The 27,059-nt window shown below is 38.5% G+C and overlaps 1 protein-coding gene across 2 annotated transcripts in view; it reads left to right on the top strand.

The window, feature by feature from the left end:
- Positions 1 to 27,059, top strand: part of LOC126203421 (splicing factor ESS-2 homolog) — an 85,607-nt gene that overhangs the window by 24,012 nt on the left and 34,536 nt on the right. For both annotated transcript variants that reach the window (XM_049937731.1, XM_049937730.1), the window contains 3 exons: positions 2,470 to 2,629; positions 9,564 to 9,815; positions 25,485 to 25,707. In XM_049937731.1, the coding sequence (XP_049793688.1) occupies positions 2,470 to 2,629; positions 9,564 to 9,815; positions 25,485 to 25,707 (635 nt within the window). The remainder of the gene's footprint in view (positions 1 to 2,469; positions 2,630 to 9,563; positions 9,816 to 25,484; positions 25,708 to 27,059) is intronic.

Below are 27,059 nucleotides of genomic sequence, written 5' to 3'. Positions count from 1 at the left end.
ATGTTTAGGAACAAAGAAGGGGTTTTGATAGGGGAGAGTAATAAAAAATTGACAGGTGGTCAGAATACTTCCAAGAGTTACTGAACCGAGAAGTAGAAGGGTTAGAATGAGAGGAACTGGTGGAACTAACGTACTATGAACCAGAGGTTTTAACACCAGAACCTACACTGGGGGAAGTGATGCAAGCCATTAAGACCTTAAAAAACAATAAGGCACCTGGAGAAGATCAGATCCAGGCCAAACTTCTCAAATATGGTGGGGAGACGCTGTGGAAAACAACTCATAAAATAATACTGAATATCTGGCAAGAGAAGAGCATTCTAAAGGAGTGGAAAACAGCTATAATGTGCCCCTCATACCTAAAAAAGGAGATAAATTAAAGTGCCAAAACTATCGAGGAATCTCCCTACTAAATACTACATATAAAGTTTTCTCCAAGATTCTAACCAGTAGGCTTACTCCATGTGTGGAAGAGATAGTTGGAGACTATCAGAGTGGCTTTAGAATAAATAAATCAACAACTGACCACATATTCACATTGCGCATACTACTTGAAAAAGTTACGAACATCAAATTAACATACACCAGCTTTATATCAACTATAAACAAGCCTCTGATAGCATCTCAAGAGTGGCACTGTGGATTGTAAATGGAAGATTCTGGAATACCTAAGAAGCTCATTAAACTTTCTATGATGACCCTCAGCGAAAACAACTGTAAAGTAAAAATACAGGGCGAAATCTCCAGAGAAGTGGAGTTAGACAGGGTGACAGTATTTCCTCATTGCTATTCAACCTTTGCCTAGAAAAAGTGATAAGTCAGATAGAGTTAAATAAAGGAGGAACCTTCTTAAATCGTTCACTACAGTACCTAGCCTACGCTGACGATGTGGCATTACTCGCACGAAACACTGCTGTGCTAGGTGAAGCCTATCAACAACTGGAGAAAGGTGCAAGGAAACTTGGTCTGACAGTCAATGTCGAAAAGACCAAGTATATGGCAATTACCAACCAACAAAACCTACTAAATCTCAGGATAGGCGACAGGGAGTTTGAAAGGGTGAGAAACTTCAAGTACCTTGGGTAGACTATCACTGAGACAAATGACATTGGCAGTGAGGTGAAAGCCAGAATAGCAGCAGTTAACAGATGCTACTTTGCCGCATTACCCATGCTTAGGAGTTTGCTTCTATCACAAAAATCCAAAATCCTCATTTACAAAACAATTATAAGACCAGTTGTTATATGTGGTGCCAAAATGTGGACCATGACTGTAAATGAGGAAAAGATGCTTAGCAAGAGAAAGGTGCTACGTAAAATATATGGCCCAATATATGATCAAGAAGGCTGGCGCATTTGTACGAATGCAGAACTACAACATCTTTTTGAAGAACCTGACATTGTTACTACCATTAAAATAAGAAGACTGCGGTGGGCAGGGCACGTGGTCAGAATGGAAGAAGACAGAGCATGTAAGAGGGTTTTTGATGGCAAGGCTGGAGGCAGACGGCAGAGGGGTCGCCCCAGAAAGAGTTGGGTGGATGGAGTTGAAGAAGAAATGAAAATAACTGGGTGTCAGAGGATGGAGATGGAAAGCCATGGATCGGATAGAATGGCAGGATATTGTGATGCAGGCCAAGGCCCTTCAGGGGCTGTAGAGCCAAGGAGTAAGTAAGTAAGTAAGTAAATGAGGTCATCCACATGAGTGCTAAAAGGAATCCATTAAACTTTGCTTACACAATAAATCAGGCAAATCCAAAGGTCATAAATTCAACTAAATACTTAAGAATTACAATTACAAATAACTTAAATTGGAATGAACGCATAGAAAATGTTGTGGAGAACGCGAACCAAAGACTGCATTTTTATTGGCAGAACACTTATAAGCTGCAACAGATCTACCAAAGAGACTGCCTACACTATGCTTGTCTGTCCTCTTGTGGGACGCCTGTGTGCAGTGTGGGATCCTTGCCAGATAGGATTAATGGAGTACACTGAGGAAGTTCGACGAAGGGCAGAAAATTTTCTATGATTGAGAAAAAGGAGAGAGAGAGTGACAAATGTGATACAGGCTTTGGGGTGCACATCATTAAAACAAAGGCATTTCTCGTTTTGGAGGGATCTTCTCACAAAATTTCAATCACCACCTTTCTCCTCCAAATGCAAAAATATTTTATTGATGCCAAACTACATATGGAGAAACAACCATCATAATAAAATAAGGAAAATCAGAGCTCGCACAGAAGGATATAGGTGTTCATTTTTTCTGCATGCACAGGAAATTAGTGGTTTACCTCTGTTGCACAGTAGACAGTAAACTGCAACAGCTATATGAACTGCACTGCACACTTCTCATGTTTTGTGCAAATTTTTCATAAGTAGCAATATTCATTTTGATATAAAACCTTGCTACATTTTTTTTTGCATCCTTAATATACATGTGACATATGTTTCTCATTTTTATTTCCAGTATTCGTGGTTATACGCAAAAGAAGACAATTCTGATAAGGATAAGAACAAAAGGCTTGCACTACCATCAATAGAACAACAAGCAGCTGGCACAGAAAGGCCACTTATGATTGACACTTGGGGCTACACTAACAAGAATTACATAATGTATGTTCCAGATGGTAAGTATTATGCCCCACTAATAGTTACATGTTGTTTTACTATGTTCCATATTACTGGATAGTATCTCCATCCCGGCTTCCATTTTATTTTTAAGACAGTAATAGTTATATGCTAAAAAACACCCTGTGCACAATTAATCAGTATTGTGGTCGCAAAATAGCTCAAGGATGTCAACATACAAATAAGTGATTGTGTTGGCTAAAGACAATGGTCAGTATTTGAAATCAAAGTGAATGTATACTGTTAGTCTTTGAGGTTCAGCATGTTGTGCACCAAAATGCTGACTGCCGAAGGAGGATTAAACACACTATTATTACAGCATATCTGTTTCTTTCATTAGTTAACTCCACATAAATAGCAAAAACATTAGCTTTCCACTTTGTTCAAGTCATCCTTACATCATAAATGTGATACTGTTGGAATAAACATTTCTCTCATAGTGCAGCAGCAAGGGACATTTTCCTGAGGACACTGATTGAGTAATAAAGTTAGATGCACTCATCTAAACATGGTCAGAGCTGCCCAACTGATCATGACAATAAGACAATGGCATTTTGAAAACAAAAAGTATAGAGCAATTGATTGCAGTAGATTTAGTTTAATGAGTTCTGTGCTTCACCACAACCAGAGCACGTGCTGCCAGCTACCAAGCTCCTTCTGCCTAGTACTCCCTCCCCCACTTTCTGAAGTGAAGGACATTTCTGCCAAATTTGCTCGAGGTGCTTCGCTGTCTCTGCTGAAACCATGAATATTGTTGAAACACCTCTATTTCCCAACATCACAGAGTCCAGGAATTTTAATTACAAAATCATTCCACTGAGTGAAGTGGTGCAAAGGGAAGACACTGGACTCACATTCATGTGGATAGCAGCTCAAATCTGTGTCTTGGCCACCCAGATTTAGATTTTGTGCAGTTTCTATAAATCACGTAAGGTAAATGTTGGGCATTTACTTTGAAATGGATACAATCATGTAGGTTTCCTTTCCCAATCCAACCAAATGCTCTGTCTCAAGTGATTTCATCATTATCAAGACATTAAACTTTTTTCCCCAGTCAGTCAGTCAGTCATCTTCCCGAAACCTGGTTGATTTGATGTCCACCATTTGCAAACTTGTGACTACTATACCATACTGCTGATTTGGCTTTCTTTGTTATACTGAGTTATTTAGTTGAAATATTAAAATGCCAGATGATACAAATTACAATTATTAGAGGCTGGATTTATCTCTTATTGAAAGTCTTTTGTTTTGAGTTAAGTTTGCTTTTATATATCGCCAATTCAGTTGGTATGAGTGATGGTGTTATTTAGCTGTTATTCACCAAGTAATGTGATATAAAATTTGAAAATGAATAAAGGCTGCATTGTTGGTCTGGATGTTCTCGTTGTTCAGCTGCATAGCATGTAGAAGGGATATACAGTCACCTGAAATCTTAAAATGTGGTGTAATTTTACTGTTAGAACCCTCAGGGCCTGCTTGAGTGCAGTTCCTGAAAAAGAGCGTGGATGTCCAGTTGGTATCGAGGCAATACTCATGGGCTATTATTCTTCCCAACACAGTGATCATAGTTGCAAGAATGTCAGGAAACATCCAATATTTGTTTTCCGAAACTCCTAAGTTTATCACTGTCTTATGAAACCCAGATCACTGTAAATAAAAAGTTCATTATCTATTCACTTCATCACATGTATTGACTGTATTTGTACAATTACTTTTACATGACAATAACTGCTGTTCTTCACATCTCAAGCCATCAATGGCTGCCTTAACAATAGGCAGGATCCTCCAAAAACATACGTCCCTCTTCTCTCAAGCCTAGATACCAAAAGATTATAGAGGTGGTGCAGTGGTTAGCACACTGGACTCGCATTCAGGAGGAAGACGCTTCAATCCCGCTTTCGGCCATCCTGATTTAGGTTTTCCGTGATTTCCCTAAATCGCTCCAGGCAAATGCTGGGATGGTTCCCTTGAAAGGGCACGGCCGACTTTCTTTCCCATCGTTCCCTAATCTGATGAGACCGATGACCTAGCTGTCTGGTCTCCTCCCCCAAAACAACCCAACCCAAAAGATTATAATATAACAATGCACAAAATAAACTCATAGCATTCCTTTAGTCACTTCTTTGCTGATAACAGAGATACACAAGTGTGCAGTAAGTTTTCCATTTCCTTCGACTGATAGCACAGCTGCAGCACTGTTTCAAGATGGTATTAGTAAGTGATGTAATTAGTAGTTACAAGAGCCACAGATATTCCACTGCACTCTCACAGATAAATCGTCATTAGGTAATTTACAAAATGTAAGAAACAGTTAAACAGCGTAATTGTTGGCATGTTGCTTTTGTTTGGCTGTTTACTGTGTCTTTGAATCTTGATACATTCAGTTGGTAAAATAACAGTTCAGGGATTCTTAATTGCACAAACAAATTTCATCCTTATATGAGGGTCGCCCAAAGAGTAATGCACCACTTTTTTCTCAGCCATCACAATGGCATGAATGTGAAACCGTATGTATACATTATTTGAAGTTTTCCATTTCCTGCGACTGATAGCATAGCTGCAGCAATGTTTCAAAATAGCATTTGTAAGTGATGCACTTAGTAGTTACCAGCAGCGTGTTGTCATTGAATTTCTCACTGCAGGGAAAGAAATTGTTGGGAACATTTACAAACATTTATGCATAGTTTATGAGACATCTGCAGTCAACAGATATTTGGAGGGTGAGGCCATTATGAGAAGGTAATTCATCAAAGCTCCAAGATTTGCAACATTTGCCGAGGTCTTCCATGATTGGCACACCTGACAAGATGTAACATGCTGATGTGCTCATTCATCGTGATGACAAAAGGAGGCAGCACCATAATTCTGGAGTATATGTGAACACATTAACGAATATGGAATGCTCAGCCTCACTCAGTGCGTCGACTTCAGAACACATCACTAAACAGGGTTGGACAGTATTACTCCATTCACCTGACAGCCCTGACCTAGCTCTCTCAGAATTTCACTTGTTTAGGCCATTAAAGGATGCCATTTGAGGAAGACATTTGGAGGCTGATGAAGAGGTAATTCACACAGTGAAGAAATTGCTTCACGACTAGAACAATGAGGGGTACCGACAGGGCATACACACCATTGTGTCTCACTGGAGGAAGGCCATAGAACAGCAAGAAGACTACATGGTAAAATAGGGACTGTAGAAGAAACATCATTCTTTCTTTTGTGTGCATTTCATTGTGTTCAATAAATACTTGTTGAAGAGAAAAAATGTGATGTGTTACTGTCTGGGCAACCCTTGTAGTTTAATCCTATTTCATTAGAGTGGGCAAAAGACTTAATTTAATGTAGAAAAAAATCTGCATTAGTGTAGAAGGTATCAGAAAAAAACACTCTTGAACAATACCCTAACTACTTATGCTTTAGTGTTATTCAGTATATTATAGCCTTCATACAATATGAGAGTTTACAAAGTGGCTCCTCCACTAAGCATTCTTTATTCTTTTATATCTACTGATTGGTGTATGACAGCAAGACGTTACTAAAATTTTACTATAAATACAACTTAGCAGCATGCAGGAATAGTTCTGCAGTTATCTGTCAAAATGAACTATGACATCAACAATGTGTGTAGTTTTCACTGCTGAGCAGTGTGATTTTTGGATACAAATTTTGTAATAAACTTAGCTTACTTCTGAATTTTTCTTATTCACTTCATTTGGGATTATTATCTTCCTTTTTGCATTAAATAAGTACTTCTCTTTACAGAGCAGTTAATCTGTAATGTCTGAAATATCTGAAACTTTTCTCTGATGCCAGTACTTTATATCTTAATGAGCTAATGGCTAGAAATTAGCATTTAGTTTTTATTGACACAAAAGACTCACATGTTATAGTAACCATTGAAGCTCATGGCAAGTGTTCAGAAAGACAACTGCCAGTCTCAATGCATGCATTATAACAGCACCAAAACATTAAACCAAACTTTTTCAAATATCCATATTGTCTGTTTTACAGTGTGTCAGGCAGCTAAGATTCAGCCAATCAGTTTCTCTTCAGTTTCTGCTGCGGTTGTGTGTAACAACTGTGGCAGCACATCTCAGATGAACACGTGGAGAATTGCATCATTCAGCCAGGGTAGCAACAAACATGATCTCTTACAATTACAACCCCCTCTCCTAGCCGTTGGTTGGGCGGCTTGCGTGCCTCTGCGATAAAAATATCTGTACTGCAGGTGCAACCACAATAGAGAGGTATCTGTTGAGACGCTAGACAAATGTAGTTTTTGAAGAGAGCAGCAGCCTTTTCAGTAGTTGCAGGGGCAGCAGTCTGAATGATTGGCTGATCTGGCCTTGAAACATCAACCAAAATGGCCTTGCTATGCTGATACTGTGAACAACTGAAAGTAAAGGGACACTACTGCAGTAACTTTTCCTGGGGACTTGCAGCTCTACTGTATGGGAAAAAATAGCCCCCATTCAGACCTCCAGGCAGGGGCTGCTGAGGAGGGTGTCATTGTCAGGAAAAACAAAATTTCTGTTCTGTGGGTCAAAGTGTGGATTGTTTGATCCCTAATTGAGCAGATAGATTAGAAAATTTGAAACAGAAAATGGATAAGTTGAAGTTTGGTGTTGTGGGGATAAGACTTCTGATCAGGTGAATACAGGATTACGAATACACTGTCAGAAAAGGGTAATGTGGGAGTAGGTTTAATAATGGATATAAAAAAGAGGAATGCAGGTAAGCCACTAAGAACATCTTAGTGAATCTATTATTGTAGCCAAGATAGATACCATACTAAGCCCACAACCACCGCATAAGTACAAGTTTATATGTCAAGTAGCCCGGCAGATGATGAGATTGAATCAATGCATGATGAAATAAAAGAAATGTTCAGGTAGTTAAGAGAGACAAATATTTGTGATGGGGACTGGAATTTGATAGTAGGAGAAGGAAGAGAAGGATAAATAGTGGGTGAATTTGGTCTGTGGGAAAGGAATGAATGAGGAAATTGTCTGGTAGAAATTTGCACAGAGCATATTTTAATCATCACACTTGGGTTTAAGAACTATGAAAGAAGATTGTATACATGAAATAGGCTTGGAGACACAAGAGGGTTTCAGATTGATTATATAATGGTAAGACAGAGATTTCGGAACCAGATTTCAAATTATAAAAAACATATTCATGGACATATGTGGACTATGACGTCAATTTATTAGTTATGATTTGTTGATTAAAACTGAATAAATTACATAATGGTAGGAAATTAAGGAGATGGGACTTCGATAAGTTGAAAGAATCAGAGGTACGGCCTCTGGAACGATTGTCTAGAACTTTAGAAAGGAATACAGTAGAAGACAAATGGGTAACCTTGGGAAATGAAATAGTGAAGCTAGCAGACGATCAAATAGCTAAACGACAAGGTGTAGTAGAAATCCTTGGATGTCACAGGAGATACTGAATTTAATTGATGAAAGGTGAAAATATAAAAATGAAGCAGGCAAAAGGGAATATGAATGTCTAAAACATGAGATTGACAGGAAGTGCAAAATCGTTAAGCTGAAATGGCTGAAGGACAAATGTAAGGATGTAGAAGCATATAGAACTAGGGAGGGAAGGTAGATACCGCCTATAGGGAAATTAAAGAGGCCTTTGGAGAAAAGAGAAACAGCTGTATGAATATTGAGAGTTCTGAAGGAAAACCAGTACTAAGCAAAGCTGAAAGGTGGAAGGAGTATGTAGAAGTCCTATACAAGGGAGGTGCACTTAAGGCAATATAATAGAAAGGGGAGAGGGCGAAGATGAAGGTGAGATGGGAGATATGATCCTGCAAGAAGAGTTTGACAGAACACTGTAAGAGCCAACTCGAAACAAGTCCCTGGAGTGGATCAACATTCCATCAGAACTACTGATAGTTTGGAAGAGCCAGCCATGACAAAACTATGTCATCTGGTGTCCAAGATGTAGGAGATAGGTGGAATACCATCAGATTTCAAATAGGGTGTAATAATTCCAATTCCAAAGAAAGCAGGTGTTGACAAGTGTGGATATTACCGAACTATCAGTTTAATAAGTCATGGTTGCAAAATGATAACACTCATTCTTTATAGAAAAATGGAAGCACTGGTAGAAGCTGGCCTCGGGGAAGATCAGTTTGGATTCTGAAGAAATGTAGGAACTCACAAGGCAGTACTAACCCTACTACAACTTTTCTTAGAAGATAGGGTAAGGAAAGGCAACACTACATTTATAGCATTTGTAGGCTTAGAGAAAGTTTTTGACAATGTTGACTAGATTACTCTGTGGATTCTGAAGGTAGTAAGGGTAAAATACAGGGAGTGAAAGGCCATTTATATCTTATACAGAAACCAGATGGCAGTTATAAAGAGCTGAGGGACATGAAAGGGAAGCAATAGTTGGGAAGGTAGTGAGACAGCATCGTAGCCTATCCCTGATGTTGTTCAGTCTACATGTTGAGCAAGCAGTAAAGGAAACCAAAGCAAAATTTGGAGTAGGAATTAAGTTGGAAGAACAGTTGAATGGAATGATGGAGCAGACATTGTCTTGAAAGCAGGATATAAGGTGAATATCAACAAAAGCAAAACAAGTATAATGGAATGTAGTTGAATTAAATTAGGTGATGCTGAGAGAATTAGATAAGGAAATGAGACATTTAAAGTAGTTGTTGCGTTCTGCTATTTGTATAAATTTTTTTTAAAAAAGGTAGACTTTCTCCAGATGCAATTTTTACCTATACCACATTTATCACATCTGTATATTTTCTGTTCTCTTCCTATATCTAGAAGGCTGTGAAAATTCATTATTTGTTCATTTACATACTTCTTGGATGGAAGTTTTCACATTTTGCGACTTGTGTCTGTGATCCTGTGAGTATATCTAAATTTTATAACTAAATGCAATGTTGTTTTACAGGGGTGGCTCTGACACCAGAGGAGGAGGTGGAACGAGCTCGGAGGAAGCAGGAAGTGGTACACCAGAACACTCGCCTTGCCAAGAACCCATTTGATGAGCAACACAGCAAAGAAGTTATCCACCAACTGGCTCAGAGCCAGGCCCAAGCATTGGAGGGCAAGATTGGTGTGGATGGCAAAGAACTCACACAGACCAGTGCCACACCCACAATACGAGGCTTCTCCTTTGTGAAAACTCCTTCTCCAGCTCCTGGTGAGTTAAGTTATTTTTTCCATATTATGAGATGTTAACAGAATATGTGTTAAGTTTTAACACAAACTCTCCTTTGCTTACCCTGCATTTTAGCAATTTACACACTTTTCAGTAGTGCATCTGGAACACAGAAGGGTTAAAATAATGACATATTTTAAACATCAGAGATGTTTACAGGTAAATACAAGTAAGCAACAAAATCATAATGCTAAGGATAATGGCAGCAGCTTCCAAAAGTGAATACTGAAGCTTGTCTTAAGGAGCAAACATGTGGAGCTTGAATTTAGGAAGAAAAGTTGCTGAACAGAGGTATGATGACATACAGAATGAATGTAGTGGGGCCTAGGGAGAGCGATTTCATCTCAAATCATGAGGTCACGCCAACTGGTGGTCATGAATTTCTGTGGAAAAATTTGTATTAGACCTCTCTATCATAAGTGTTAAGAAATAAAGTATTTTCATTTTATATTAATTTTTGTAAATTGCACAGCCTTTTGAAAAATGCATATTTCATAAATAACTCTTAAAACAGCAGGGAACAAAAAAAATTAATAAACCAAAAGTACGGGAGACCTGACAGATGTTTTGTGTTAAAGCTCCCTCTCAGAGTGTTGAAATTTAGTTGACACTCACTACTTATGGGCTTTTTTTAACTTACAAATTTAAGACAGAAATACTAAATTTAAGTTAATTTTTCCACTTAATTTTTTCTTTTTCTTTTTTCTTACTTGGAAAGTCACAGAACACTATCTTCTCTGTCATGTTACCAGATACTACTGATGTAATTATAAGCAGTATCTTCTCTGCTCCAGCTACCTGTATTATGTAAATATTTATTACTAAAAATGTAAAAAATTGCATTTTTATGAATTATTTACTCGAAAACCCCCATCCAAAAACTTTTTGAGAACTACACAAAATATTGTTTGGTTAATGTGTTAGTAGTCAGTGCAAAAACAGTGGGCAATATTTTTCTGTGTTAAGTGTTAGAAATTTTTCAACATTCTGCATATTTTGCATCACTGAATTCCTAGTGTAAAATATGCATGTTGGAAACACTTTTTCCAGTGTTCTTCTGTCTATAGCAAACGAGTGAGAACTTGCACATAAACCATTCTGCATTGAGCTTTGTGTTTGGTTTCAACTTTTTGTTAGATACAATGTCAGTGAGGAAATAAAGTAGAAACAAGGGAGGTGTGTGAACTATGAAAAAAAGACACAAGAAGTGGTGTTTAAGGAAAGTGAAAAACACTCCACAGCTGTTGGAAATCTGTCAGAGATATTGCAGAAATATCTTGGTTCTCAATTAATGGTAGTAGCATCACCTCCATTGTACAGAAATTGCTACACTCATTACAAGAAGAAATTTAGTGACAACCCACCTGAATGCTCACCATCAGCTGAATGTGAAACTGAAGAAGACAGTGCAGACGTTTATATTCCAGGGTTGTTGATGTGTTGAATGTTAGCATTTTTGCTGTAGCCATCCAGGAAAGGTAAGAAGCCCTAGAAGAAAACAGTATATAAAAAGAAAAGTGGAAGAAATTGAAACAAGTTTTACACAAGCAACATCTTAAAAACTTCGTGAAGTGGGTAATGTAGATGCACTTGGTGCAGAACCTGAAGATAGTGATACATGCACAGAATGTGATATGTGGTTTCAGAACCTAAATACCACTATCTCTGCAGCCCCCTTTACTGAGAAGGTACAGATACTGCCACTGATACGAGGTAACTCTAAGCAGCAGATACAGAAATACATACCCACTTCCTCACATTATTTGATTTCAACAGCTCATAAAATAAAGAATGAGGAAGGTATTTGGGCATGCCCTGATTCTTACAGTGGGCATCCATTGCAAGATGATATGCTTACTGTTGCTCTGGAATATTGCCTAAGTGATGACAAAGATTGCAGCAGGCAAAGTCCTAACCAGGCTGATGTTATCTCTGTTAGTGAAAATCATAAAAAAAAATTATAAAAGTAAAAAGATATATGACAAGATCAATAAGAGAAGCATATCTCCTATTGAAAAAGGAGAACCCAAATTTAAAAATTGGTCTCCCAAAATTCTACTCCTTACGAAAAAATTGGTAAAATGCCAGCCAATGAAGGAAGGAAGTACGCACATGTATTTACCGCACTAACTTGAAACTTGTTTGTTTCACCACAAGCAGTGTCATGGGGAAGAACTACACAGAGCTGGACCTGATGTTTTTTTGTATATGTCAAGAACCACAAGATAAATGTTGGTTGCAGCAGTGTGCAATGTATCCTGGTGCTGACATGATGACTGTTGAAGCATTACATCTTCAGGACATTGACAAAGGCATAACATATGCATTGTGGGAGGGAGGAGAGTGGTGAAGAAGACAGTAGAGCCAGAGAAGTTTGTTACAGAAGTTAGGCATTTGGTCATGAGAGGAATAGCTCACCATCATATCTGGAGGATTCAGAGAGAGGCGATAGCAGAAGTAAAATCAGCCACATCTCAGAATACTGACACATTAGTTCTTAATTTCGACTTTGCTGAGAAAAGATCTGTTGCTTTGCAGAACGAAATTCAAAGTTACCGCTGGCACACATCACATAGGCATCAATATTCACATGTGGTGCTCACTTCCTTGGAACATCACACTGTTTTGCTATTGTCATTGATTATCTCATTCATGCCTTTGCACATGTGTGCTATGCTGTCTTGCATGTGTACTGTCAGCATGATAACTGATGACATAGCATCTAGAGGCCATGCATTTCCTAAACATGTGTACGTGATTGATGGTGCAGCATCTAATTTTAAAAACTACTTTCAGCTTTATGAGCTCGGTCAACACTGTAGTACAGGAATTAAGGGAAAAAAATGGATATTTCCAGCAATAGGTCATGGAAAAAGTCCATGTGATAGGGTAGGAGGTCTTCGTAAACATCTTGCAATAAGATTTGATCTCCAGCATGAAGCTGTTGATGCTATAAGAGGTGCTACTGGATTTGTACACACCATATCAACATTAGTAACAAACATGAATCTCTTATTTCTAAATGAAAGTACATTAAGGGAACTCCATTTAAAAAAGAGAGAAGAGTGGTCTGCTACGAAGCCTGTAGTAGAAATTTAATCGAGTCACAGCTAGGTTGCCACCCAGAGTGGCACGTATATTGCAAAAATGGTTCTCCATGAAATGCAACCTGTTACTATGTGTGAACTGCAGAGACCACAGTATACATTAGAAGACTTTGTAGTGAGCTACTTCATTTCATCTATGTATGACTATCAGTGGTGGGTGGGAAAGATAATAAGTATCTCTCATGAGCTGCAAGATATAACCATCTCCTTTATGACACCTCATTGTCCTGCTAATGCTTTCAAGTGGCCATCATCAAAAGATCAGTGTGCAGTTCACATTTCCCAAGTACTGCTCTTGTTGGGTCATCCTTGTCAGTGTGCAAGCTCAGCTCGGCTATACAAATTCAATGAGAAACTTATGAAAAAAACAAATCAACTATTTTCAACAGTGCAGTGTTGATTGTTACATTGTAGTCAATTTTAATTCATGGGAAGTTGTAGAGAAGTAAAATCATGACAGAAGACAATAATAATTTGTGAATAATATCATAAAAAGAAAAATGGGTATAAATATTCTGTTTCTGTTTTGTTATAAAATGCTTTCGAACAAAAGTATGAATTGCTTCCCACTCACTTATAATGTTGTAGAGTGATTATTCAGATTCATAAATACCGGTTTTGCGTGACATTTACTTAAAATCAGCCCTCAATTTGAATATTTAAGTGTCCATGATTTTTTTATCTTGATAGTAGACAAGTATTGCCCACTCTGATTGTACATTCCCCAAGTACAATGACCAACTAATGTACCACAAAATTTTTAGAACATTTAGTATGGGGGTTTTGGAGAAAATAATTTCTAAATAACCAAAACATTTCAGATTCTTTCATCTTTATGTGCAAATATTTTGACAGTTTAAGAATTTCATCATTAATGTCATAGCTGACAGTTAGCTGTTCTTCCACTTTATCATTTCTCAAAACAGTTAACATCCCGTGACTATTCATATTTTCAAAACATAATTTTGAAATTCACAAAAAGTTACAAATTTTCAAAGTTTATTTTTCCAAAAAAATGAAAAACGCTCAGAAGTTTGTATGTATTAATCATGTCTCTTAGTATTGAGAATAAAGTATTTATTGAAAATAAATTCAAGTGTATATCACTGTTGGTTTCTTTATTACAATTTTTCAATTTTGCCTTTCGTTACAACATTTTCACAAGTACTCTCATTTAGGGAGGTCTGTAGTGTTTTAACAGATCATCAGAAAATATAAATATTGTATTTCTGGAGAGGTATCATGTGGAATTTCAACATATATGTTTTTCAGCAAACTTTGAAGTAGTGATGTGACACATTCACTTGTGACCTGTATGATTTGAGATGAAGTTGCCTGGGAGTGAAATGAGAGCAAATCTCATAAGGACCACAATTTCTTTAAAATTTGTGAAGTATTATTGTTGGAATGGATGGCCCAGATAAAAATTGTCTGGAGTAAACGTTAATGCTTTTTATTAGAGTTGAAAATTTTCCAGAGTAATAATTTTTGTTTTTTATTGGAGTTGAGTGATAGCCATTACTGATAACAAAGTAATAATTAAACAGAGATGAAATGTAATCTTGGAACATGTTTTTATAGAAAAAAAGATTATCTAACAAGCTGATATCAAGTGTCAATCTTCTGATTACACAAAAATGTTGTATGGTTCAATACTTCACACTGCCATCAGGAGCTCCAATGCTAGGCGTGTTATGGATTCTCTTGGGGTAGCATCAGGAGCCAGAAAGAAATCCATTGTGCACTCAGTATGGCTACCGAAGGGTCTCAGATGTGGTGGAGGCAGCTCTGCCTGCAGCTATTGAGTGTCCAGGGCTCAGTCAGGTGGCATAAGTAACATCTGTCGCTCAGTTTCTGAGGCCACCCTCGGTTCATACAGGTGGCTGACAGAAGTGGCACAGACTGCTGGCCTCGTATGTGGGGTGCAAGCAGAGCACACAGTTTGCAGCATCATTCCCAGAATTTATAGGGGTCCTATAATTTGGAGCCAAGAGGAGGGCCTCAACCAAAGGCTTCGCCGATTCTGTAACAGTCTTGGATGCAGATTTCTGGACCTACATTATGGGGTGGAGAATCGTGGGACACTCTTGATGGATCATGGGTGCGCTACACAAAGGAAGCAGATACTCAGGTAGCAGAGTACTTGTGGAGTAAACAAGTGGTTCTTTAGGCTAGGTGCTCTGATGACCACTCTCAAGTGACACACAGTAGCAAAATCAGATTATGTAAAAAGGAAATACACTTTGGCTGTCAAAATTTTAACAGTAAATTGTGGAAATATTTGTAACAAAGCTTCTGAATTTATTGCCCTCCAGGAAAGTTGTTGCACACAAATTATTCTTGGAACTGACAGCTGTCTGAAATCCGTAGTAGAAAGCTCTGAAATATTTGGTGGGGCATGGAACATACATAAAAAAGACAGATAAGTGGGGGAGAGATCAAGGCAGTCGACAAAAAAATTGTGTCTATCAAGGTCAAAATTTAGTCTGAGTGTGAAGTTATCTGAATGTGTGTAACAGGTCTTGGTGAACTCAAGTTAATTATCAGATGTTTTTACCAGCCAGCTGATTCTGCTGCGACAATTTTAGAATTGTTCAAAGAAAGTCTACACTTAGTAGTGCAGAAATGCCTAGATCATGCAATATCAGTGGAGGTGATTTTAACCTGCCGAGTATAGACTGAGACATCTACGAATTTATTGCAGGTGGCACTGATGGACAGTGTTGTGAAGTATTTTTGAAAATGTTTTCCAAAAGTTACCATGAGCGGCTAGTTCGGCAGCCCACACGCAATGGAAATATTTTAGACCTTGTAGCTACAAACAGGGTTGACCATTCCTACAGTGTCAGTCAAGAGACAGGGATTAGTGACCATAATGTAATCATATCAATGATGGTTACCCTAATTAATAAATGCATCAAGAAGGCTAAGAGAGTGTTTTTGCTAGAAAGGGCAGATAAGCAGTTATTAGCATGCCACTTAAAAAATGAATGAATATCATTAAGTTCCAGTGTGCTGGACATAAAGGAATTATGGGCAAAATTTAAATGCTCTTTAAATTGTGCCCTGGAGAAGTTTGTGATGAGTCAGTGGGTTAAGGATGGAAGAGACCCACTGTGATTTAATAACTAGATTCAGAAACCGCTGAGGAAGCAAAGACTGTTGCACTCTCAGTTCAAAAATGAACACGCAAATGATCAGGAAAAAGTTAGTAGACATTCATGTGTCTGTAAAAAGGTTGTTGCACAAAGCGTACAACAACTACAACTGTCATATCTTAGTAAAATGTTTTGCCAAGGACACAAGAAAATTCTGATCCTAAGTAAAATAGCTAAACGGGTCAAAGGATTCTATTTAGTCACTTGAGTCACTTGTTGACCAGTCTCATCTGGTAATAGAAGACAGCAAAATGTTGTGTTTAAGAGATAATTCACTCAGGAGGATTGTACAAAAATATCATTGTTTCACTGTCGTTAAAACCTCCCATGTGGAGCACATAGTAATAGGCATCATTGTTGGAGAAAAAGCAACTGAAATAGCTGAAAAGAAATAAGTCACCAGGTCTGGATGGAATCCCAGAGAGTACTGTATGGCACTGTCCCCATACTTAGCTTGCATATATTTCGAATCTCTCACCAAGCACAAAGTCACAAGTTATGGTAAAAAAGCACAAGTGACTGCAGTATGTAAGAAGTGTGAACGAATTGACCTGCAAAATTGCAGACCAGTATCTTTAACATCAGTTTGCTTCAAAACTATTGAACATATTCTAAGTCCAAATATAATACATTTCCTTGGGGCGGAAGAGCCTCTGTCCACAAATCAGCATGGATTTAGACAGCACTGCTAGTGGGGAAACTCAGCTTGCCCTTTGTTCACATATCCTGTGAATCATGGATGATGGGTAACCAATTCCTCTATGATCTAAGCAACAGGTTTAGCAGTAACCTGTGGCTGTTTGCTGTTGATGCTGTGGTGTATGGGAAGGTGTCATCGTTGAGTGACTGTTGGACAATACAAGATGAGTTAGACAAAATTTCTAGTTGGTGTGATGAATGGCAGCTTGCTCTAAATGTAGAAAAATGTAAGTTAAAGCAAATAAGAAGGAAAAACAATCCTATACTGTTTGAATACAGCTTTAGTAGTATACTGCTTGACGCAGTCACATCAATTAAATGTCTAGCTGTAACGTTGCAAAGTGATAGGAAATGGAACCAGCCCATAACTATGGTAGTAGGGAAGGCGAACAGTCAACTTTCGTTTATTGGGAAAATTTTAGGAAAGTGTGATCACCTGTAAATGAGACCACATATAAAACATTAGTGTGTCCCATTCTTGGGTACTGCTAGAGCATTTGTGGTCCCCACTATCTTAGGTTAAGGGAAGACATCGAAGCAATTCAAAGGAGAGCTGCTGGATTTGTTACTGGCAGATTCGATAAACGTGCGAGAGTTACAGAGCTGCTACATGAACTTAACTGGGAATGCCTTGAGGGTTGGTGGTAGTAGAATCATGCTGCAGTCAGCTTCAAATGTCACTTCCTTAAATTTTCTCAATAGCTTTCCACAAAAAGAATGTTGACTTCTCTCCAGGGATTCCCATTTGAGTTCCCAAAGCACCTCTGTAAAGCTTGCATGCTGTTTGAAACTATCGGTAACAAATGTAGCAGCCAGCCTCTTAATTGCTTCAGTGTCTTCCTTTAATCCAAGCTGGTACAGATCCCAAACACTCAAGCAGTACTCAAGAATAGGTTGCACGAGCACCCTGTATGCAGTCTCCTTTCCAGGTGAACCACTCTTTTCTAAAATTCTCCCAATGAACCAAAGTTAACCATTTGCCTTCCCTACCATACACGTGCCCATTCTGCCTCATATCACTTTGCATCATTATGCTCAGATATTTAAACTGCACGACTGTGTCAAGCAGGACACTAGTAATACCGTATCCGAACATTACAGGTTTGTTCTTCCTACTTATTCTCAGAAACTTAAACACCAACTGGACATTTTGTCTGAGTCATCTTGTATCTTCCTACAGTCACTCAACTTTGATACCTTACCGTACACCATGGCATCATCAGCAAACAAACACAAATTGCTGCCTACCCTGTCTGCCAAATCAGTTACGTATACAGAGAAAACAGTGGCCCTATCACACTTCCCTGGGCACTCCTGACAGTATCCTTGTCTCTGATGAACGCTTGCCATCGAGGACAACATACTGGGTTCTGGTATTTAAGAAGTCTTCGAGGCACTGACACATCTGTGAACTTATTTCATATGCTTGTACCTTCATTAACAGCCTGCAATGGGGCACCGTGGCAAATGTTTTCCAGAAATCCAGAAATATAAAATCTGCCTGTTGGCCTTCATCCATAGTTCTCAGTATATAATGTGAGAAAAGGGTAAACTAAGTTTTGCATGAATGATGCTTTCTATTCGAACTGAGAATATGTTCAAGGATTCTGCAGCAAACAGAAGTTAGGGATAGGGTCCATAATTTTGCTGGTCCACTCTTTTACCTTTCTTATACACAAGAGTCATCTGCGCTTTTTTGCTGTAGCTTGTGCTGGGCAACAGATTCACGGTAAATGCATCCCAGGTAAGGGGCCAATACTGTAGAGTACTCTTTGTAAAATCAAACTGGGGTTCCATCCAGACCTGGTGATTTATTTGTTTTCAAATCTTTCAGTTGTTTCTCTACCCCAGGTATGCCTATTTCTATGTCTTCCATATGGGAGTCTGCCCGACGGTCAAATGACGGTATGTTTGTATGGTTCTCCTAAGTGAACAATTTTTTGAACATGAAATTTAAAACTTCAGCTTTCATTTTGCTATCTTCAACTGCCATACCAGACTGGCCAACAAGGGACTGAGTGGAAGTCTTAGACCCTCTTAGCAATTTTACATAGACCAGAATTTTCTTGGGGACTCTGCCAAATCTTTTGCTAAGGTGTGACAGTGGTAGTTGTATGCTTCGCCCTTAGATCTTTTAACAGACGCGCCCTTCGCATGTCATTTGCACGTCCCCTTTTGATCCCAGAGTGCAACATCCTCTGCTTTCTCAGCATCCGCTGAATTTCGTTATTAAATCGTGGTGGGTCTTTTCCACCCTTTATCCACTTACTAGGCACATTACTCTCCAGACCACTATTTACAGTCTACTTAAACTTTGCCCGTAATTCCTCTACATCCATCTTACTGGAACTAAGTGTTGCCAGTTCACTATCTAAGTGAGATGTTAATAACTGCTTATCTGCTCTATGTAGCAGAAACTCTCCCCTAGCCTTCTTGACTGGTTTATTAACCTTTGTACTCATAGTTGTCCTTAAATAATTGAAGATCACACAAAAATAGCCAGGCAGTGCCTGAGTGTGAACGTGCTAACATCTGTGTAAGAGTCTGCTTTAAGTTTGCACCTCAACATCACACAAGTAATAATTATGTCATTCACATCTAATGAGTCCACAGTCTGAAAGTTCACAAGTAACACCTATGTTGAGAGACTGCATGTAGCTGTTAAATTGCCAACATATTTTTGCAATAGGTGCGTGTGAAAGTCTGCAATCAGGAACTAAACATGTAACACGTGCACAGCTTTTCATAAAAATCTGCAATCGGAATCAAGTGACATTTATTACGGAGAAAGTTTGCAATCGGCAAGCATTGATGTAATATCTGTGTAACAAGTACGTATAATATCCGTGTGACAATACCATATTTTCGTCAAAGCACGCATCTGATTATCCACCATTCAACATCTGGATTTTTACAGTGATTGGGCGTCAGTTGATAGTTTCACTGACTTTACCAAAAACATTATGTGTGCGCTGTTCTTTTCAACATGTTACCATTATGTCGTGTCATTACTGTGCTTATTGATTACTGTCCCACTTCACTGAGATGGTGTTACTAAGTTTATGTCTGGAAATGGAAGTGTGGAGGTCTCCACCTGTATAAGACGTGTCAATTTGAAACTTTACCTGGTCATTGCATCAATTACAGTGCTCATAAATGTGGAAAGAACCACAACAGTAACACCTGTGTAGTGTATATCATTTGTATGATCATAGAAGCCAGTTTTCAGCTTTTTTACTGAGACATCGAGCTACGAGACAGTGAGCGCTTGACAGGATATGCAGGCAGAGGACCATTCCATTGAGTAGGAGGAAAAAACCAAGAGAGAAATTGAATCAGTTGGGTAACAAAACAAATACAAAATAAATTGAAATGTAGTTCCATATTCATTATACAGGCAGAGGTTGCTCATCATTGATTTTCTCAATTGTACATACGCAGTGTTGAACAGAACAGGTAGCAGTTAGTGTGATTGACATGATCAATGCAGTGCAGTGCTGTAGTGGATGAGTCATGACACAGAAGAATTGGACGGTGTCATAATCTGTTGGCATTTATTATACTTTTTTCACAAAGCAAGGAGGAATTTTAATGTCAGTACCAGCCCTCACACTATAAGATAGAGAATGTTTAGAATCTACTTATTAGAAATTGTGTACCATCATCTTTTTCGCTATATACAGAATTCTGAAACTCAAACTAGTTAACATGAATTGATGTCTTTCACATCTGATTTAGTGGCCTCAATCTTAGCAGCTGACATACAGAAATGAATGACAAAGTAAAAACAAAATAATAGGAATAAACAGAAACATAACAACTCATCAGAATAGTAATATGAAGCTCTACACTGATCAGCCAGCAGAACATTGTGACTGCCTACCTGCTATTGATATAAACCAGTCCAGGTGACAGCAGTGCCACCTGGCGAGGAATGACTGCTAGATAGACATACTCACAGTGCGTGTAGTATCAGCGCATATGCTATCTGCGTGTAGGATGGGAAAGGCGTGTAATCTATCTGAGTTTGACCGAGGGCAGATTGTGATGGCCCAGGGGCTTGGCACAAGCATTTCAGAAACTGAACGTCTTGTCAGGTGTTCGAGGAGTGCTGTGGTGAATGTCTGCAACACGTGGCGAAACCGAGGTTAAATCACATCCAGACATCGTGGGGTTGGGCAGCCGCCCCTTATTATAGATGTCAGACATTGTAGGCTGGACAGGTGATGAACTGTGGTGGAAATAAAATCACACTTTAATGCTGGGCAGAGTACAAGAGTGTCTGAACACACAGTGAACTGAACACTCCTAACAATGGGCCTCTGCCACCGTCGACCCGTCAAGTGTCATTGCTATCACCACGGCATTGGCAACTATGACTGAAATGGGCACATGACCATCAGCACAGGATGCTGATGCACCCTTCATCGTGTCGATGGCAGGGTGCGAATCCGTCATCTTACTGGGGAACAGCTCCTTGACACCTATGTGTGGGATGGAGGTAAGCTGCCGGTGGCTCCATTATGCTGTGGGGAGCATTCAGTTGGACATCCATTGGTCCAGTGGAGCTCTTGCAAGGCATCTTGGCAGCCAGGGAGTATCGTATTCCGGTTTGAAGACCATTTACACCCCTTCATGATGATCATGTTTTCCAATGGCAGTGACGTTTTTCAACAAGATAATGCACCATGTCAGAAGGCCAGGAGTGTGATGGAGTGGTTTTAGGAACACAGTAACAAGTTCCAATTGATGTGCTGGCCCCGCAACTCACCAGATCTGTACCCGATCAAACTCGTCTGGAATGTGACCGATGTGGCGTCAGAGCTCATCGCCCCCCTCCCCGGAATTTACGATGTGGTGCCCTCGCTCCAGTGCACTACCGAGGCTTCGTTGCTTCTGTGCCATGATGCTTCACCACTGTTATCGAAGCCAAAGGTGGACATACTGGCTGTTAGGTTGGTGGTCACAATATTCTGGCTGACCGTCATACTTTATAAGGTTAAAAAAACAGCCCCATTATAGGCACCATTTTCATACATTTTGTTCAGCACAAAGAAATAAAACATGATTTTCATATGGCATGGAAAGTTCTGACAGAATGAAAATAATTTAGGAGTGAAGGTAACTACTTCCCAAATGGTAGAAGTGTTAAGTCTTCACACACAAAAGAAATGAAAACTTCATGCGCTGGTTTTTGTACGTGTGTGCTTGCGTGCGCGCCTGTGCGTGTGTGTGCACACAAGTGTGAAATGTATATTGCATATCTTTTAATTCATCCTGCATACTTTTGACAAAAATGTCATGTAACATAAATGTAATTTATGTGCTTAAGCCTGACACCTGTCAATGTTAATACTAACCCTGTATGCAATGACTTTATTAATTGATTTTATCAGAATGTACAGATAGCACTTAAGAAATGTAAGGAGGACAGCAGTGGATTTTTACATAATAGATGTTTTCTGATGTATAGTTAGTTAGTTAGTTGGTTGCGTGTTCCATTGATCAGTCGCACTGTACAGTAGCCGTTATGATCTGGAACATGTCAAGTGCACAAGAAATGCACATATGAAACAAGGTTACATTCCATGTGGGACAAATACATCTAAAAACAAAGATGATGTAACTTACCAAACGAAAGCATTGGTATGTTGATAGACACACTTACAAACACAAACACACACACAAAATTCAAGCTTTCGCAACCAACGGTTGCTTCATCAGGAAAGAGGGAAGGAGAGGGAAAGGCGAAAGGATGTGGGTTTTAAGGGAGAGGGTAAGGAGTCATTCCAATCCCGGGAGCGGAAAGACTTACCTTAGGGGGAAAAAGGGGCAGGTATACACTCACACACACACACATATCCATCCGTACATATACAGACACAAGCATTAGAATCATTAATGTCTGCTTGTGTCTGTATATGTGTGGATGGATATGTGTGTGTGTGTGTGCGAGTGTATACCTGCCCCTTTTTCCCCCTAAGGTAAGTCTTTCCGCTCCCGGGATTGGAATGACTCCTTACCCTCTCCCTTAAAACCCACATCCTTTCGCCTTTCCCTCTCCTTCCCTCTTTCCTGATGAAGTGACCTTGGGTTGCGAAAGCTCGAAATTTGTGTGTGTGTGTGTGTGTGTGTGTGTGTGTGTGTGTGTGTGTGTGTGTGTGTGTTATTGTTTCTATCAACGTACCAACGCTTTCGTTTGGTAAGTTACAGAATCTTTGTTTTTAGATATATTTTTCCCACGTGGAATGTTTCCCTCTATTATATTCATATCATATATATATAATCAGTTACCCCATTCCCTTAAATGGCAAAACATGCATGTACTATATTAATAGATTTATTTATTCATGTTCAAGAATTCGTCTGTGGTATAGAAGGAGTTGTCAAGGAGATATGATTTCGGTTTATTTTTGAAGCTATACTGCTGTCTGTCAGACATTGTATTTCATCTGGTAATTTGCCAAAAAATTTTATAGCAGCATATTTAACCCCTTTCTGTGCCATAGATAGGTTGAGTAAAGGATGGTGTAAGTCTTTCTTTCTTCTGGCATTAGAATCATGAATGTCACTGTTGTTTTTAAACTGGTCCATGTTGTTGAGAACAAATTTCATTAGTGAGTAAATGTACTGCGAGACTGTTGTAAGAATTCCCAATCTTTTAAAAAGATGCCTACACGATGTGCGACTATGAACCCCACACATTATTCTAACCACTTTCTTTTGAGCAGTGAATACTTTTTGTCTAAGTGATGAGTTACCCCAAAATATTATTCCATATGGCATCAGAGAGTGAACGTATGCAAAGTAGGTCAGCTTACTAATTTCTATATCCTCAAAATCGGCAATTATTCTGATTGCAGATGTTGCTGAACCTATTCGCTTTAGAAGATCCAAAATATGAATTTTCCAATTAAGATTCTCATCTATATGTACACCCAAAAACTTAGTATGCTCTACCCTGTCTACTGACTTCTGTTGATGTGTTATATTTATTGAAGGAATTGTACTTTTTGCAACAGAAAATTGGATGTACTGTGTTTTTTCAAAGTTTAGAGCAAGCCCATTTGCAGAAAACCAATTAATGACTTTTCCAAAGACCTTATTTGTATCATTTTCAATTGGAGTTTCTTCTACTGGATTAATAATGATGCTTGTATCATCAGCAATAAATCTAGAAGTAATGCCAGTAGATTAGCACTTGTTATAATTAGTCGTTAGTATGCTTTACAGAATTAGCTAGCAGTGGCATCGTCTGCCTTATTCATTCTTCATCCCCAGGATAGAATGCAAACCAGTCAGTAAAGCTTTTGTTCCTCTTACATACGTGTGGTCTGTTTTCAGTACACTGTATCTTTGTGACTTACAAGTAGTTCTCACACTGGCAGATATCAGTTGCATGAACCTGCATGCTGATGATTTATTAGTGTGCTTCTTTCATTTTGAAAGGAGATGTCTTAATTGTATATTCACATTAGTTTGTTTTGCTGGGAGAGAGATCTCAGATGTACGAAAACCACAGTATTGCTAACATCTCTGTTTGCACTATAGGCCATTACATTATTGTCCTAGAAAATCAGATAGTCCCTATTTATGATATCTTTGGTTTTCCAGATGTCATTGGCATAAGATCATCAGGGATAATACTATATTAGATATGCTTACTGTATGGGCTTCAACTAGAATGTGAGTTGTTGTTAGAATTTGATTTCCAGTGTTATCTTGTCCCCCATTTGTTCCCCTGTGTAAATATATGATACCTTCATGTCCTCATCCTGTTGCAGTTATGATGAATCTGTGGTTGGGAATATCTTGACAAATGATGAACTGGATCCCAAGCATTGCTTAAACCGAATGTCTGTACCCTGCTTGCCAAGTTGATTGATAATCTGACTTTTAACAGATTCCTCTGTTATCCAGAAATTTGAAGCTGTGCTACAGTACTCATCCGCATATACATTGTTTCAGTATTATGCTATAAGCTATGAAATATTGAAATAAATAATCCTACACATTTCTGTTAGCTTGTTGATTCTCTTTGCAGCACCTTCCGCAGGATATTTCTTTCCCCATCCTTAAGGAATCCAACTTTTACTCAGTCTCAGACAACCTCAACATCAATGAGACATTTGACCGTAACATACCTTCCATTTTGCCTTTTTGTTATTCTCTTCCTTGGCCTCATTCGCGGATTACTTTGTCACGGAATTAGTCTTGCCATCAGTTATGTTTGTTCATGTCAATTCTTGCTCTCCTTCTGTAGCTGACTGTTGGTACTTAAGCTTTGTATTCTTTCCACTAACCTGAGACCAAGTGATGTACCTCAGATTACAGAATTAAAAAAGGAATTTCTGTGAAATAGAATGTAATTGTCTTGACTTCTGTTACTATTATTTTGTAAGATCACAGTTACAAATGAGCTGGCTGGTCATTTCTGTACTTTCCATCAAGATGTATTGAGGAAAGCTGTACAGTTAACACTCATACATATGTTTGGAAGCATTCCATACTCTCAATTAGTGGTACAAATTTTGACTTGGTTTTCCTCAAAACTGCTGTATTGTCATCTGAAAAATCAGAGAATTTTTTTAGAGCAATTCAAGTGACAGAGAAAATATTAGTTTCTGTGTATACTTTGTTTATATGTACAGTGTTTATGTTTACTAAAAACTTGGTACGTCTCACAGGTGTGAATGAGTCTCCACTGATGACATGGGGTGAGATTGAGGGAACACCATTTCGCCTGGATGGTGGGGACACTCCGGTTAGGCCAAACACAGGCCCAAGTTTCCGCATGCCAGAGCCACCAAAAAGAGAAAAACTTGCTCTCGCCCTGGCAGAACGTGCGGGCGAGAGGCTTCGTGACCGCAAAACTCGTGCTATTGCTACTGCATATCAACAGTTGTCCACGTGAGTACTAAGTATTGTAAACATGTTTAACTTACAAGGGGAGGTTCCCAGGGGTGGGAACTAGTTTTTGGAACCATCTATATTGTGATGTGGCTTAGGGTCTCAGGTATCTCACCAGGAGACATTCACCCTGGTGGAACCTCATTTGCCAGTAACCAATGAAAAAAATTTTTTTTTAAAATTTTGTGTGATGTTCTAGTGTGTTAAAATTGACAGTTATGCATAGTGGTTAGCATATGAGGTTGGCATGCAGAAGGTTGAGGGTTCAAAACAAATCTTGTCAGGTGCTTCTCAATTTCTTATTTTCAAATAGTTATTGAAATGACTCTGACCATTACTTTTTTTTCAATTAATTGGTTTAAATGGAATTTTTTAAAATATTTCTAAACCTTTGTCACATCATTTTAATCACTGTATTAACTTCTACATTTATTCTTATTTCTTCTTCTTCTCTCTCTCTCTCTCTCTCTCTCTCTCTCTCCCTCTCCCTCCCTCCCTCCCTCCCTCCCTCCCTCCCTCCCCCCTCCCCCCTTTCCCTCCCTCTCCCTCCCTCTCCCCCCTTTCTCTCCCACCCTGTCTTTTTTTGTGCTTGTGATTTTAATTATATTTTTGTATTACTTTCAAATTAATTTCTTCCATTTGATCATCTTATATTTTTCATCCACATTATTGGATTCATTATATCTGTTCTTCTTTTGCTTATTTATTTATAATATCTTATTTAATTTAAGTCTTCATCTGAATTATTTTGTCCATATTGCAATAAGAATTTTTGTTGTAAGTGTTTGAATGACGATTACCACCGAAGAAATATACATCTTGTATGGAACGAAAAATAAATTTTTAACAGCACTGCACAGCCAATATAAATAAATTATTTTGTCTTCCATTTTTTAACTGATAGATCAGCATTTTCAAATGTTTAAATATTGTGATAAATAAATAAAAATAATTAAAATCACATGCACAAAGATTCCAAATGGAAACAGAAAAATTGGAAGAAAGAATAAGAGCAAATGAAAAAGTTAATATGTTGATGAAAATGACATGACAAAGGATTAAAAATTGTAAAAAATTGCATTTAAACTAATTAACTGAATAAAAGTACTGATAAAAGTCATCTAATAATTGAAACTTCCTGGCAGATTAAAACTGTGTGCCCAACCGAGACTCGAACTCGGGACCCGAGTTCGAGTTCGAGTCTCGGTCGGGCACACAGTTTTAATCTGCCAGGAAGTTTCATATCAGTGCACACTCCGCTGCAGAGTGAAAATCTCATTCTGGAATCATCTAATAATTATTTAAAAATAAAAATTTTTGAAGCACCTGATGAGATTTGAGTTATCAACCCT

Source organism: Schistocerca nitens, chromosome 9, assembly GCF_023898315.1.
Source record: "Schistocerca nitens isolate TAMUIC-IGC-003100 chromosome 9, iqSchNite1.1, whole genome shotgun sequence".
In the NCBI taxonomy this organism is placed as follows: Eukaryota; Metazoa; Arthropoda; class Insecta; order Orthoptera; family Acrididae; genus Schistocerca; species Schistocerca nitens.
Note: the sequence above shows the minus strand (reverse complement) of the source record. Positions and strands in the feature narration are given on the sequence as shown.